Here is a 15743-nt window from a genome sequence, read left to right on the forward strand (position 1 = left end):
AAGGCCGGCGCCCACTGGACACAGCGTTCAGCGGTATGGGCTTGACACGCAGGATTTTAGAACAGTTTTCTAACCCTGTGCAGCTGCCGCGTAGGTGTAAAACAGGCTAATTTCCAAAGTTCTTCTTAAGTTTGTTCACGTGTTTGCCTTGCTGTCCTAGGCTGGGTGAACCCTGCCTGACCTGCCGGCGAATTTGGATTTTGTTCAGCAGCTCAATCTGGAGACCTGCACATCTGTCTCCCCTGCTTCCTGTCCACAACCTTTGAGTCCAATCACAAACTAGCTTATTCAAAAGACGCACCGGATCGTTGGTCTGATTGGTTGAAGGACTGTCCAAGTGTACGGAGTCATTTCAATGATCCCCATTGATGACGCCTGTTGTGCAGCAGAAATAAAGCACGGACTCCCCATACTAATGTTCAATCTTAAAAGATTGAGCTTAGTATGGCGAGAGCCAGACTATCCCTCACACTCTCTCACACACAGACATTATCATATACCCACACAAACTCATACACTTACAAACAGTACAGTAGACTACACACACACACACACACACACACACACACACATGCTCATATTAACTCACATGCTCTGTCTCTGTCTCTCTCTCTCTCTCTCTCACACACACACACACACACACACACACACACACACAGTATGGTGATAGCCAGACTACTGCTGTCCTGCTGTCCTACCATTCCTGCAGCTCCCGCATGTGGAGGAAGCGGTTGCGGTACTCTCTGGGCAGCTCAAACTGGGAGGCCAGCGGGAACATGGACTCGTAGAAGTCCCTCAAGACGGCCTTCACAGTCCCCGCGTCCTTATGGCTGTGGTCAATGTTGTCATTTAGACAGATGAACTTCCTGAACACATACACAACACAATTCACACATAGTTTAATACATATTTTCTATAAGGTTTATACTGGTATTAAAACACACCATACTGTACCATATCATACCTTACCCCACAACATAAGACAACATAATCACAGAACAACTCCAGTGTTAATTGATCTGTAGGTGCATAAATATTCCATAATATGCTATAAATATGCTATAAATAGCATCCAGTTATTAACAGACCAGTATGGGTATAGATATGACCCTAGCAGGGAGTGAAAGAGGCAGGCAGGCACTGCAAAGGACACCTAAATCCCACAAGGACCCCATTACCTTGGGTTCTTCCTGATATCGTCCAGCTGTCCCACCACGTGAGACACGTTAGTGCGCACCATCTTAAAGGCAATCTCCTCCTCGCCCATGATCTCGAACCTGGACAGGACAGAGTTCAGATCAACAAACAACAGGTTAACACACAACAAGTTAACACACAATGTTATCATAACAGGTTAACACACAACAGGTTAACACACAAAACAGGTCAACACAGAACAGGTTAACACACAGGGTCTACATATGTGCTTACATACTGTATCAGCACAAGACAAGGCAAGACAAGTTTATTTGTATAGCGTATTTCCTACACAAGGGACATGTAATGTGCTTTACATGAATAAAAGCAAAGAACAGCAAATACTAAATAGAAGTAGTAGCCTATAACAGGACAATAGCTTAAAACATTATTTAACAAATAGCTTCATTAAAAAGTGTAGTGCATAAAATAGAAAAAGACATAACAATGCAGGGCTCATCTGATAAAAAGAAAGGGGTGTGCTATATGGTATTATCCATGATATGCTGATTTATTGGGTCGTCCACTGGTCAAGTTTTTCTTTTTTGGACTGTATGCTGAAGTGGCCTAAAAGATAAGTGTTGAATCGCCGGTTCCTGAGCCTGATCAAAGCCAGTGATGAGGCAGCAGGGTGGGCTTACTTGTACTTGTTCTGGTCCCTGAAGGCCTTGTGGATGCGCTCAGTGATAGGCTTGCAGTTAACCACCAGGCCCTTAGTGACTGGAGGCTGTGGAGCACAGGTCAGAGGTCGCGTTATTAAACTGGTTTACAATGCATATATATTACTATGATTAAAGCACCATCTGATTCTGATCCTGATGTGGCTCCCACACAGGAAATGTCTGCGTAGCTAGCTCACCATGCTGGGGTCGTAGTATGCCTCCTGGGTGGGGCTGATCAGGTGGAGGCCCGTCAGGTTGGTGGGGAGGGTCTTAGAGCAGTTAATCAGCATCTGCTCCAGCCCCGTCAGGTCCTACCGCAACACAACCACACACAGACTATAACAACTACAACCACACACACACACAATAAAAACACTCAAACGTGACCAGGCAGAAAACTGTCTGCAAACACTCCGTTACATGGAAAATGGACCTTTAACTCAAAGAACAAAGACATTAGAAAGAAAAAAAACAAGATAATAAGTCTCAAAACTATTAAAAAAAAAACTGCAAACTGAACATATTTAAATATGTGAAAATATAAATGTAAAAAAAATAATGGAAATGCACTTTGAAAAACTATTTCCCAACTGTTCCTCCACATGTTAGAGAACATGCAAATAAAACCAAAAAACAATAAACAAAAACAAACAAACAAACAAAAACAAACAAACAAACAAACAAACCAACAGCGTACCTGCAGGCTGAGCGGCAGCTCGTGGATGCGCGTGGCCAGCGTGCGGATCTCGCGGTCGGACAGCACGCCGGAGTTGTCGGTGTCGATCTCGTCGAACACCTGCGAGACGTTGAGGTGCTGCAGGGCGCTCATGAGGAAGTAGAAGTAGGAAAAGGCGAACTGCATGTCCTCCGAGTGGCGCACGCGGTGAGACGATGTCTTATCGAACTCCTTAGGGAAGCTGAGGAGCGAGAAAGAAGTCATATAGGACAGATAGTGTGCTTAGAGTGATAAACTTTGAGAGAAACAAAGTGTTAAAAAATTATGAAAACAAAGTATTAGAAAATGAAGAAAACAAAGAAAGGGACAGAGAGAGGGTGAGAATGTGTGTGTGTGTGTGTGTGTGTGTGTGTGTCTGTGAGAGAGAATGTGTGTAATTATGTGTTTGTGTGTGTGTGTGTGTGTGAGTGTGTGTAATTATGTGTGTGTGTGTGTGTGTGTGTGTGTGTGTGTGTGTGTGTGTGTGTGTGTGTGTGTGTGTGTGTGTGTGTGTGTCTGTGTGTGTGTGTGTGTGTGAGTGTGAGTGTGTGAGTGAATGAGAGGTATATGGTTTTCAATGCCACAGTTAAGTACTACAGCTGATAATGACCTACAGTATATGACAATCTACAAGATTGTAATGCCACAGACACACCAATCCTTGTGAATTGTTACTCTATAGTTGCAGAACTACATAGTACAGACTCTGGACTACATACTGTAGTGCTGCAGTCCATGTACTGTACTCACAGACATGTGTTACCGAGCAACATTGATCTGGATAGTGCTCAGAGGTGGAAAGGTCCAGCTTCAAAAAATGAAAGTCTTGCCACATATCTGTGTCAACCATTCACTTCAACCAGCTGATTCACATGTGTTAAGTGCACAGGTAGAACCAATACATGGCTGGACTTTTACTTTCTGAAGCTGGACTTTTCTAGCTCTGATACTAGTGCTTTTGACGTCAGGCTTGTGATTGGTCCTTACACATCCTGGAGTTCCTGCATGATGAGGCGGTCGATCATGTGGGGCATGTGGGCGGGAACTTTGCGAGACGTGAAGCCAAACTGTCCATTCAGGAGCTTGTTGACGTAGCGCAGCGAGTCAGCGAAGGTGTCCTGCAGCTTCCGGCCAATGGCATCGCTGTCTGTAGCGTACTGCAGCTCCGCCTCCAGGCGTTCCCCTTCCTGTAGAGGAAATGTTTCAAAATAAAAGACCTACTCTGTTGGGGACACACTGATGAATAGTGTTTCGGTGAAGTCATAGAATCCATCACACATAGAAAACCATAATAATACGCATTTGAAATGGGATACTGATTTGTCTGACTTTGTTTTAAAGTAACTGAAAAAATGGTTCAAAAAGAGCTCTGGTGTAAATTCCCATTAAGACTAATGAGTCATTGAGAATTGGCTGAATCAATACTAGACAATGGAAATCCAGGATAACTGCATCAAAACATGATGGCAATGAGTTTATTTGCAACAACTTTGGGATGAGATGGAAACCTTGTGAAAAAGGTCAGCTTGAATTTCTTCTTGGGGATCAATAAAGTATCTATCTATTTATCTAGCTCCAGCAAGTACTTGAAGTTCTTCCTCCTCCCAACACAGGGAGCCCAAGTTTGGATCTAAATGCCCAAAGGGACCCAGGTTCAAGTGACTTCTGGTTAAGTCCCACCCCATCTCTCTGTCCCACTTGCTCCCTGTCTTATCTAAATTAAGGCAATCAAATAAATAAATCAATCAATCAATAAATATGCATTACTTAAAAGAAAAAAAGAAAAAAGGTCACCTCCAGCAGGTCCTGAAAGTACTTCCTCCTCTCCCACGGCAGGAAGCCTCGGTCGGAGTTGACAAAGTGCTGTAGCTTCCTGCCGATGGGGGGACCCTGGTCTCCCGCAGCCTCTCTCCCCAGCGGAGGAGCCCCAGGCTGGGCTTGACCCTCCGGGATCTTCCCCTTAGCGATGGAACCCATCAGTGTGCTGAGCAGTTTAGATGTCAGCGGTTTCTCAGTGGGCAACTGATCACCTTCCACTAAACGCTCTTGAGGCTTGTCGTCGATCGGAATAGGAACAAGGGTCACTGGAGGTTTCTTCTCTTTCTCTTTCTCTTTCCCCTTCTCCCCCTCTCCTCCTGTCCTCTTCCTCTTCCCTTCCTCCTCTTCCTCTGTTCCCTCCTTTGCCACTCCTTCGTTTCTCTTCACCCTATCTTTCTTCTCCTCCTCCTCCTCCTCCCCCTCCTGATTCTGCTCATCCTTCCTCTCCACCTCTCCTCCGCCCTCTCTCTCCTCCACCTCTCCTCCGCCCTCTCTCTCCTCCGGCTCCATGTCCTTGTAAGGTTTGTTCTGCGGCTTCCCGTCGGCCTGCGCGGCTGCTGGGATGTCCTCGTTGCCACGGAGAGCGTAGCGAGGCTGGTCCTTGAAGGACGCCAGGAGGGTGGACTTGGTGAGGTTATAACCCTTCATAGTGATGTCCCCAGTGTCCAGCTTCTCTTGCAGGAGGTGAAGCTCGTAGCGGACCTCCACTGGCAAGAGGGAGATATTCAGCGCAGGCACCTCCACGGCCACCTCGGACTGGCTCACCGGCTTCTTCCTGATTTTAGGACCCCGTTTGTCTTCCGGGACGTCGGGAAAGTGCAGGTCGGGCTCGGGCGTTGGGGCGGCGGGCTTGGCCTCCTTGGCCTTCTCGTCGCTGCTGCCGCCGCCGTGCGCACTTTCGGAGGTGTTGACGCGGGGGATCTCCCGCGTATCCACGGCGACGGAGAAGGCCATGGCGAAGTGGCGGTCGTCGGAGGTCTGGAAGGTGAGGTTGTAGTGCACCTGCGTGGCGTTGTGGCCGGGGTACAGCAGCAGGTGGAGCGTCTTCCACTTGTTGGCCACGCTGGTGTGACGGACCGCCACGTTATCGCCCACCTGCGGCGGAGACACACACACACACACACACACACACACAGACAAAAAACGAGTTCAGCTTCATCAAGGATCACTTTACACAAAACTACCATTTCTTGCACTAAATGGTCTAGTGTAGTGCAGGCTGTTTTTGTGCCATGTGTTAGCGGTGTGCGCAGTGTGCGTGTGTGCAGGACAGCAGTAGTCTGGCTATCACCATACTGTGTGTGTGTGTGTGTGTGTGTGTGTGTGTGTGTGTGTGTGTGTGTGTGTGTGTGTGAGTGTGAGTGTGTGTGTGTGAGTGTGTGTGTGGGTGAGTGAGTGAGTGAGTGTCTGGTTCTCGTTGATGCACTGAGCCAGTACAAAGAAGCTGAAATAGGGTGGTCAGGTGTGTGTGTGTCTGTGTGTGTGAGTGTGTGTGCGTGTGGGTCTATTAACGCTGACGCAGTGAGCCAGTCCAGAGAATCTAAAGTAGGGTCAGATCTTCCCCTTTGCATGTCTGTGGTGTACATGGGTGTTTGTGGCTGTGAGTGTGTGTGTTTGTGTGTGTGTGTGTGTGTGTGTGTGTGTGTGTGTGTGTGTGTGTGTGCCTTGGTCTGTTAACGCTGATATAGTGAGCCAATCCAATGAAGCTGAAGTAGGGTTAGCCTTTGCATGTCTGTGGTGAGTGTGTGTGTGTGTGTGTGTGACTATATGCGTGCGTGCGTGTGTGTGTGTGTGTGTGTGTGTGTGTGTGTGTGTTTGGACCTGGGCCTCAGACACGCGGTGAGCCAGTCCAGAGAAGCTAAAGTAGGGTCGGATCTCCCCCTGGGGCAGAGAGTAGTGTGTCTGGTTCCTCATGAGGTTCACACGATACAGCTCATCAAAGTGATCTGCTCACACACACACACACACACACGCACAGACCACACACGCACACACACAGACACACAGACACACACAAACAGAAGTGTTAAGACATAGTTAAATTAATAAAATAAATCATATGACAATTCCAAATATATTATTATGCATTAATATCACATGAATGTATAGAATATATACAACACCTTTCATACTAAATGTCATATGTAAACATACTGTATTCCATATAGAGAGATGTCAAATCATCATATACAGACAGTTAAAATAACAGAAGGGAGTTTTCCAATCTCCCTCTCTCTGATATTAAATCACAGGCCCTCTCTCTCTCTCTATCTCTCTATCTCTCTCTCTCTCTCTCTCTCTCTCTCTCTCTCTCTCTCTCTCTCTCTCTCTCTCTCTCTCTCTCTCTCTCTCTCTCTCTCTCTCTCTCTCTCTCTCTCTCTCTCTCTCTCTCTCTCTCTCTCTCTCTCTCTCTCTCTCTCTCTCTCTCTCTCTCTCTCTCGCCCACTCAAATTCAAATTCAAAAGGAGCTTTATTGGCATGACTCAAATAAGCAGTGTTGCCAAAGCTGACATATTACAAAAACAAACAGATACAATATACAGTATAAAACACTCTCTCTCACCCTCTCCGCAGTCCCCGACGTCGAAGCCGCAGGCGAGCACGTTGCAGGCCTGGTCGCAGAACTTGTCGGCCAGCCAGGAGTTGGCGCAGCCCTGGTTGCAGAAGGTGACCCCGCCGATGCCCCCCAGCCCGCCGCCGCCGGGGAACTGCCAGGGCTGCCCAGCGCCCGCGCCACCCGGCCCCACCGCCACACCCGCCCCGAACCGGCTGCTGCTGCCCGCACCTACAGGACACAGGAGGGGAGGGAGGGATGAGCATGGCGTCTGTGTGTGTGTGTGTGTGTGTGTGTGTGTGTGTGTGTGTGTGTGTGTGTGTCTGTGTGTGTGTGTGTGTGTGTGTGTGTGTGTGTGTGTGTGTGTCTGTGTGTGTGTGTGTGTGTGTGTGTGTGTGTGTGTGTGTGTGTGTGTGTGTGTGTGTGTTTGTTTGTTTGTTTGTTTGTGTGTGGTGGGCCTTTGGTGTGTGTGTGTGTGTGTGTGTGTGTGTGTGTGTATGGTGAGAGTGTGTGTGCTTGTGTGTGGGTGTCTGGTGGGACTTTGGTGAGTGTGTGTGTGTGTGTGTGTGTGTGTGTGTGTGTGTGTGTGCATTCATATGTGTGTGTGTGTGTGTGTGTGTGAGTGTGTGTGTGTGTGAAATTGTGCAGTCCCAAATAGATGACATCTAAGAGGTGTGGGAGAGGCAGCTGAGCTCACCCAGACAGTCCCCGCCGTCCCAGTCGCATGCGGAGTTGTTGCAGGCCTTGTCACAGTAGCCATCTTTGATCCAGGAGCCGGGGCAGCCCTCAGCACAGTTAGGAACTGGCCACGTCAGATACACCTGCAAGGGGCGTCACACAGGACAGACTGTTCAGTATTGACCTTCATATCACACTGCTGAGGGGCGGCCAACGTGCGGCTGACTAGACCGGAGCTTCAAAACACTACAGAAACTCACGATACAACAGAACTGACCTACTTTGTACTGATGGTACTTACTTTTTGGATACATTGGCTTGTGCTACTGTATGTCTGTGTTGATTGAAGTATTCATCTATCGATCTGTGTGTGTGTGTGTGTGTGTGTGTGTGTGTGTGCGTGTCCCTGAAGGGAGTTATATTCCGATAATTACCGGCGCCAATACATTATCCCGCTTATTATACGGCTACTAGCCAAAACGAGAAAAGGAACTTAACACAGTGTGTCTTTAACAATGACTAGTTGGGTACCATTTTCAAAAGCACAAAACCCGTTACCATTGACAGCGGTCATCGTATACTTTGCAGCGGTCATTATAGCCTATAGATTTAAGTGACCTCCGAATGTTGGGAAGGCCCATTCATGGGAATGGAACTTTCTGCAGCACTCTGAGAAGCCGTGTAATAAGTGCAGTAAAAAGCAGGAGCTATTGGTCCTTGGTGTCAGTGTGTATATAATCCACACTACTGTATCCACAAAACATACAGTAGCTCTTTCTCTCTCTCTCTCTTCTCTCACCTTCTGTCCCTTGGAGTGGCTGTAGAAGTCGTCGGGCCAGACGTCCTTCCCGAACATGACGTCGTCGTTGAGGTAGATGAACTTCTGCGAGAGGCCGGGGATGCGGTGGAGGTGCGTCTCGATGGAGGGAGAGCTGAAGGTGGGGAGGTGGCTCTGGTTCTGGAAGATGTCCTGGGAACACACGCAGCTCATTTAGAAAATAAACGCTGTCAAATCGCTTTGTTATTTTAATGCTATGGGCAGCAAAGTGCTAACACTGTGTCCTACCGTAATTGGCCAACTATTAGCTGTGCATACAACCCCTAAATATAATATAATACATAATAACGCTGCTAAATCGTTTATTTTAATGCTATGGAAAGAAAGATCCTAACACCGTGTCCTAACTAATGTATGTAATAACGTTGTCAAATCATTTTGGGTGGTTTGGGAGGTCTCTTTTTTTTTAAGTAGCATTGCACTGTAGAATTGCTCAATTCAACTCAGAGCAGATCTACAGTGCTGCATAAATAAAGGTAGCCTGCTAGCACGCAAACAATAAACAATAATTCGCAATAATAATCATTCACCTGATGTGTAACCACGGAGATGCGGGGGTTGTCCAGGTTGATCCAGGACGGGATCTGCCCATTGGTCACGACAAAGATGTGCCGCACCCAGGGGGCGTGTCTCTCCACGGAGCGCAGCGAATAGCGGAGCTCTTCGTTATCCTCGAAGCGGCTCGCCGAAACGTCCTCGTCCTGCTTGGACTGGCGAGAGGAAGAGGAGGAAGAGGAGGGACACGGTCAGTTGGCAAACAAGAACAAAGAGAGACAGACCACAAGACAGAAACACAACTGCTGAATTCAAGCTTTTCCGCCAAACTCAAAATGAGACGTGAGACTCAAAATCAGAACTCATCAGAACGGCACTCTAATTCTACTCTTTCTATTACAAACTCCATGTGATGAAACATAGCAAAAATGATGTCAAAATAACTGTAATAATAATTATAATAAATATAGCCGCAAGCGGCGATGGCGGGCCCGAGCACCTGCGGTGCGGACCCGTGACATTTGCGGAATCTAGCAAAGCAACACGTACTTGTCGGTGGGCATGTGCATGAGCAACACACATGCCCACCAAATTTGGTTAATTTTCATCAATGTATGTGTCAACCACAACAGACAACAAGCTAGGTGGCGCTATAGAGTCCCAAAGCCACACCCAAGGCCAGAGCTCTGTCTATGACTAGTGGCAGCAATAACACACACGTGTACCTAATTGTCATGAATGTATGTGTCAACAATAATAGACAATGTGCTAGGTGGTGCTATAGAGTCTCTAAGCCACACCCTAGGCCAGAGCTCTATCCCTGACTAGCTGTAGCAATAACACTCATGCCCACCAAATGTGGTTCATTTTCGTGAATGTGTCAACCATAATATACAATGTGCTAGGTGGCGCTATAGAGTCCCTAAGCCACACCCTAGGCCAGAGCTCTATCCCTGACTAGCAGTAGTAATAACACACATGCCCACCAAATGTGGTTCATTTTCTTGGATGTATTAACCACAACAGACAATGCAATAGGTGGCGCTATAGAGTCCCTAAGCCACACCCTAGGCCAGAGCTCTGTTTCTGACTTGCGGCAGTAATAACACGCAAGCTCACCAAAATTTGATTCATTTTCGTGAATGTATATGTCAACCACAACAGGTAACACACTAGGTGGCGCTATAGAGTCCCTAAGCCACACCCTCGGCCAGAGCTCTGTCTCTGAATAGCTATAGCAAAACACATGCCCACCAAATGTTGTTAATTTTAATGAATGTACGTGTCAACCACAACATACAATGCGCTAGGTGGCGCTATAGAGTCCCTAAGCCACACCCGAGGCCAGAGCTCTGTCTTTGACTAGCGGCAGCAATAACACACAAGCCCACCAAATTTGGTTCATTTTTGTGAATGTTTGTGTCAGCTACAACAAACAACGCTCTAGGTGGCGCTATGGAGTCCCGAAGCCACACCTTAAGCCAGAGCTCTGTCTCTGACTACCGATAGCAATAACACACAAGCCCACCAAATTTGGTTCATTTTTGTTAATGTTTGTGTCAACCACAACAGATAACATGAAGCTAGGTGGCGCTATAGAGTCCCAAAGCCACACCTTAGGCCAGAGCTCTGTCTCTGACTACTTGAAGCAATTCCACATGTAGCTGCCAAATTACATCCAATTCGTAACCTTTTTTCTGCCTATAACACCAACTTCCTGTTTCTTAATAAAACGCCATCATTCAAACCTTCGCCATTTCAATATACTTCAAAAATTCAAAAATCTGGTCGCAATTCCTCTCGGGCAACCCCTCAAGATCATTTTAGTGCTTATATGACATGATTTCGATAAACCATCTAGGAGAAGTATTTCAAAATAGGTGATGTGCAAAAATCATAATCATAATCATAACTCAAATTCTTCTAAGATTCACTATATAGTTTAAATGTAAAACTTGTTCAGAATAATACAACACACATGTCCACCAAATTTGGTTCATTTCCGTGAATGTATGTGTCAACCACAACAGACAGTGCGGTAGGTGGCGCTATAGAGTCCCTGAGCCACACCCTAGGCCAGAGGTCTGTCTCTCAGTAGAGGCATCAATTCTACAGGTAGCTGCCAAATTTCAAGAGTTTTAGAGCATGCCAAGTTGGTGAAAAAGGGCAAAAAAGTTAAGGGTAAGAGGAATAGAAGTATAAATATAGCCGCAAGCGGCGATGGCGGGCCCGAGCACCTGCGGTGCGGAGACCTGTGACATTTCGGAATCTTTGAAAGCAACATGTGCGTGTTGGTGGGCATGTGCATGAGCAACACACATGCGAACCAAATTTGGTCAATTTTCCTGAATGTATGTGTCAACCACAACAGACAATGCGCTAGGTGGCGCTATACAGTCCCTAAGACACCCTTGGCCAGAGCTCTATCTCTGACTATCGATAGCAATAACGCACAAGCCCACCAAATTTGGTTCATTTTCGTGAATGTATGTGTCAACCACAACAGACAATGCGCTAGGTGGCGCTATACAGTCCCTAAGACACCCTTGGCCAGAGCGCTGTCTCTGAATAGCTATAGCAATAACACATATGGCAACCAAATTTGGTTCATTTTCGTGAATGTATGTGTCAACCACAACAGACAATGCACTAGGTGGCGCTATAGAGTCCCTAAGCCACACCTGAGGCCAGAGCTCTGTCTCTGAATAACTTTAGCAATAACACACATGCCCACCAAATTTTTTTCATTTTGGTGAATGTTTGTGTCAACCACAAGAGACAACACACTAGGTGGCGCTATAGAGTCCCTACGCTACACCCTATGCCAAAGCTCTGTCTCTGACTAGCCATAGCAATAACAAACAAGTCCACCAAATTTGGTTCATTTTCGTGAATGTTTGTGTCAACCACAACAGACAACGCACTAGGTGGCGCTATAGAGTCCCTAAGCCACACCCAAGGCCAGAGCTCTGTCTCTGACTACCGATAGCAATAACACACAAGCCCACCAAATTTGGTTAATTTTCGTTAATGTTTGTGTCAACCACAACAGACAACGCTGTAGGTGGCGCTATAGAGTCCCTACGACACACCCTTTGCCAAAGCTCTGTCTCTGACTAGCCATAGCAATAACACACAAGTCCACCAAATTTGGTTAATTTTCGTGAATGTTTGTGTCAACCATAACAGATAACGTGCTGCTAGGTGGCGCTATAGAGTCCCAACACCAAACCTTAGGCCAGAGCTCTGTCTCTGACTAGCAGAAGCAATTCCACATGTAGCTGCCAAATTACATCCAATTCATAGCCTTTTTTCTGCCTATAACACCAACTTCCTGTTTCTTAATAAAACGCCATAATTCAAACCTTCGCCATTTCGATATACTTTTGAAATTCAAAAATCTGTTCGCAATTCCTCTCGGGCAACCCCTCAAGATCATTTTAGTGCTGATATGACATGATTTCGATAAACCGTCTAGGAGAAGTGTTTCAAAATACATGATGTGCAAAAATCATAATCATAATCATAACTCAAATTTGTTTAAGATTCACTATGTAGTGTAAATGTGAAAGTTGTTCAGATTCATGCAACACATCTGCCTACCAAATTTGGTTCATTTTCTTGCATGCACGTGTCAACCACAACAGACAGCGCGGTAGGTGGCGCTATAGAGTCCCTGAGCCACACCCTTGGCCAGAGCTCTGTGTCTGAGTAGCGTTACCAATTCCACATCCTACTGCCAAATTTCAAGAGTTTTAGAGCATGCCAAGTTGGTGAAAAAAGGCCAAACATGACCTGTAAGAAGATTCCACAGACATAATAATAATAATCTGAGCAGAAGCAATAGGGCCTTGCACCTACGGTGCAGCCGCTGCTACAGCGGCCGCACCTCGGTGCTCGGGCCCTAAATATAGCCGCAAGCGGCGATGGCGGGCCCGAGCACCTGCGGTGCGGAGACCTGTGAGATTTCGGAATCTAACAAAGCAACATGTGCGTGTTGGTGGGCATGTGCATGAGCAACACACATGCCCACCAAATTCGGTCAAGTTTCCTGAATGTATGTGTCAGCCACAACAGACAACATGCTAGGTAGCGCTATAGAGTCCCTAAGCCACACCCTAGGCCAGAGCTCTATCTCTGACTATCGATAGCAATAACGCACAAGCCCACCAAATTTGGTTCATTTTCGTGAATGCGTGTGTCAACCACAACAGACAATGCACTAGGTGGCGCTATACAGTCCCTAAGACAACCTTGGCCAGAGCGCTGTCTCTGAATAGCTATAGCAATAACACACATGCCCACCAAATTTGGTTCATTTTCGTGAATGTATGTGTCAACTAGGGATGTCACGAGAACCGATACTTGCGATACCTCTCGATTCTAAAATGAAAAAACACCGGCGATGCCTATTTTTTTGAAGCACCGTAAGCACCGACGCCAGCATAAGCATCGGTGCTGCGACTCTTCCGGAACTGATGGGGGCAATAGGCTACAGTGTTTCCCACACATAGGCTAGACTACTTTGTGGCGATGCGCCACAGATTCAGCACCGGCCGCCACATATTGTTTCGTTACTTTTTTATTATTTATTTATCTATTTTTTAACGGTATTGAAAAACACGCAACATTCGTTAAGCTGAATTTCCTTTCCCTGCTCTCCCTCTCTGTCACTCACGCGTCTGTCTCTCATGCACACACATATGCACACACACTCAGCCCCTCCGTGCACATAGCGTCTGTCTCCATGAAAACCAACCAGATCATTCCTGGAAGCGTGGTCGTACTGATGCACCTGACGCTGCCCGGGTGGAAGCATAGTTCTTCCGCAACTTTTGTAGATTATACGTGCAACTTTACCAAACAGTAAAAGTAAAGTAAAGTTACCTTGTTCTCCTTGGCCCGCTCTCGTACGTGCTCAATGGACACCCGCCCACGACATGCACATTTAATCCAAATAAAACATTCACAATCGTGAACGCAATGACGCACAGAAGACGACTAGCTAAATTGCTGTTTAAAATCCGGTTAGCATCATTAGCTAGTCTATGCTGCAGACATTAAAACTCTTGCATTCAAGTTGACTGACCATCTCAATACCAATGTTTTTCAACTCCAAGACTTAAAAGGTTCTGTCCCAAGGAGAAAAAGTAGCTTACCTTGAAACTTAAACACATGTGGGGAAACTGAACACTCTGATAAGCTTAGCCTGCTACTTTGTTTACAAAATGTTGAGGCTTCAACCAGACAGCTGAATTTAAGAGGTGGAGTTGTAATATGAATAGTAGGCTATAATCTGCATAAAGTTTGCTGCTAATGAAGATCAGAAATTTCATAAAGAATGTATAAATAGTTACAGAATGTGTGTGTGTTTCAAATAAAGACTTTACATCTTGTAAAAAAAAATCATTCACATTATATGAAAGCAGAGCGATAAAAAGGCGATGCAAGTTGTTTTTATACAATCCATTAGAAAAGTGATTTAATTAATTATGTGTAAGCCTATGTGATATGCTCGCAATTGGATACTGTATTCTGTTATGCTCTGTATGTTATAGAAATTATATTTCAGTATTCTGCAAATATTTCAATAAAGAAATTCATTAAGTACATGGGATTTTAGAAAATCCTTTTTTTTAACGATAGTATCGAATTTGGCATCGAGAATCGTGTAATTTTACTGGTATTGGCACCGACTACTGATTTTTTGGTATCGTGACACCCCTAGTGTCAACCACAACAGACAATGCGCTAGGTGGCGCTCTAGAGTCCCTAAGCCACACTCTAGGCCAGAGCTCTGTCTCTGACTAGTGGTAGCAATAACACACAAGCCCACCACATTTGATTAATTTTCGTGAATGTATGTGACAACTACAACAGCCTATATGTTAGGTGGCGCTATAGAGTCCCTAAGCCACACCCTTGGCTAGAGCTCTGTCTCTGACTAGCAATAGAAATAACACACATGCCCACCAAATTTGGTTCATTTTCGTGAATGTATGTGTCAACCACAACAGACAATGCGCTAGGTGGCGCTCTAGAGTCCCTAAGCCACACTCTAGGCCAGAGCTCTGTCTTTGACTAGTGGTAGCAATAACACACAAGCCCACCACATTTGATTAATTTTCGTGAATGTATGTGACAACTACAACAGCCTATATGCTAGGTGGCGCTATAGAGTCCCTAAGCCACACCCTTGGCTAGAGCTCTGTCTCTGACTAGCAATAGCAATAACACACATGCCCACCAAATTTAGTTCATTTTCGTGAATGTTTGTGTCAACCACAACAGATTACGTGCTGCTAGGTGGCGCTATAGAGTCCCTATGCCACACCCTAGGCCAAAGCTCTGTCTCTGACTAGCCACAGCAATAACACACAAGTCCACCAAATTTGGTTCATTTTCGTGAATGTTTGTGTCAACCACAACAGATAACGTGCTGCTAGGTGGCGCTATAGAGTCCCAAAGCCACACCTTAGGCCAGAGCCCTGTCTCTGACTAGCAGAAGCAATTCCACATGTAGCTGCCAAATTACATACAATTCCTAACCTTTTTTCTGCCTATAACACCAACTTCCTGTTTCTTAATAAAACGCCATAATTCAAACCTTCGCCATTTCGATATACTTTTGAAATTCAAAAATCTGGTCGCAATTCCTCTCGGGCAACCCCTCAAGATCATTTTAGTGCTTATATGACATGATTTCGATAAACCGTCTAGGAGAAGTGTTTCAAAATACATGATGTGCAAAAATCATAATCATAATCATAACTCAAATTCTTCTAA

General features: G+C 45.9%; 1 protein-coding gene across 2 annotated transcripts in view; it reads right to left on the reverse strand.

Annotated features, from left to right (window-relative positions):
* gnptab (N-acetylglucosamine-1-phosphate transferase subunits alpha and beta) overlaps positions 1-15743 on the reverse strand; it is a 50298-nt gene that overhangs the window by 6688 nt on the left and 27867 nt on the right. For both annotated transcript variants that reach the window (XM_062518001.1, XM_062518000.1), the window contains exons 9-20: positions 8993-9172; positions 8424-8594; positions 7644-7767; positions 6956-7177; positions 6214-6338; positions 4369-5487; positions 3562-3761; positions 2557-2776; positions 2057-2170; positions 1839-1924; positions 1179-1277; positions 699-866 (exon numbers count right to left, since the gene is read on the reverse strand). In XM_062518001.1, coding sequence (XP_062373985.1) covers positions 699-866; positions 1179-1277; positions 1839-1924; positions 2057-2170; positions 2557-2776; positions 3562-3761; positions 4369-5487; positions 6214-6338; positions 6956-7177; positions 7644-7767; positions 8424-8594; positions 8993-9172 — 2828 coding nt within the window. The remainder of the gene's footprint in view (positions 1-698; positions 867-1178; positions 1278-1838; positions 1925-2056; positions 2171-2556; positions 2777-3561; positions 3762-4368; positions 5488-6213; positions 6339-6955; positions 7178-7643; positions 7768-8423; positions 8595-8992; positions 9173-15743) is intronic.

Source organism: Sardina pilchardus, chromosome 17, assembly GCF_963854185.1.
Source record: "Sardina pilchardus chromosome 17, fSarPil1.1, whole genome shotgun sequence".
NCBI classification, from domain to species: domain Eukaryota; kingdom Metazoa; phylum Chordata; class Actinopteri; order Clupeiformes; family Clupeidae; genus Sardina; species Sardina pilchardus.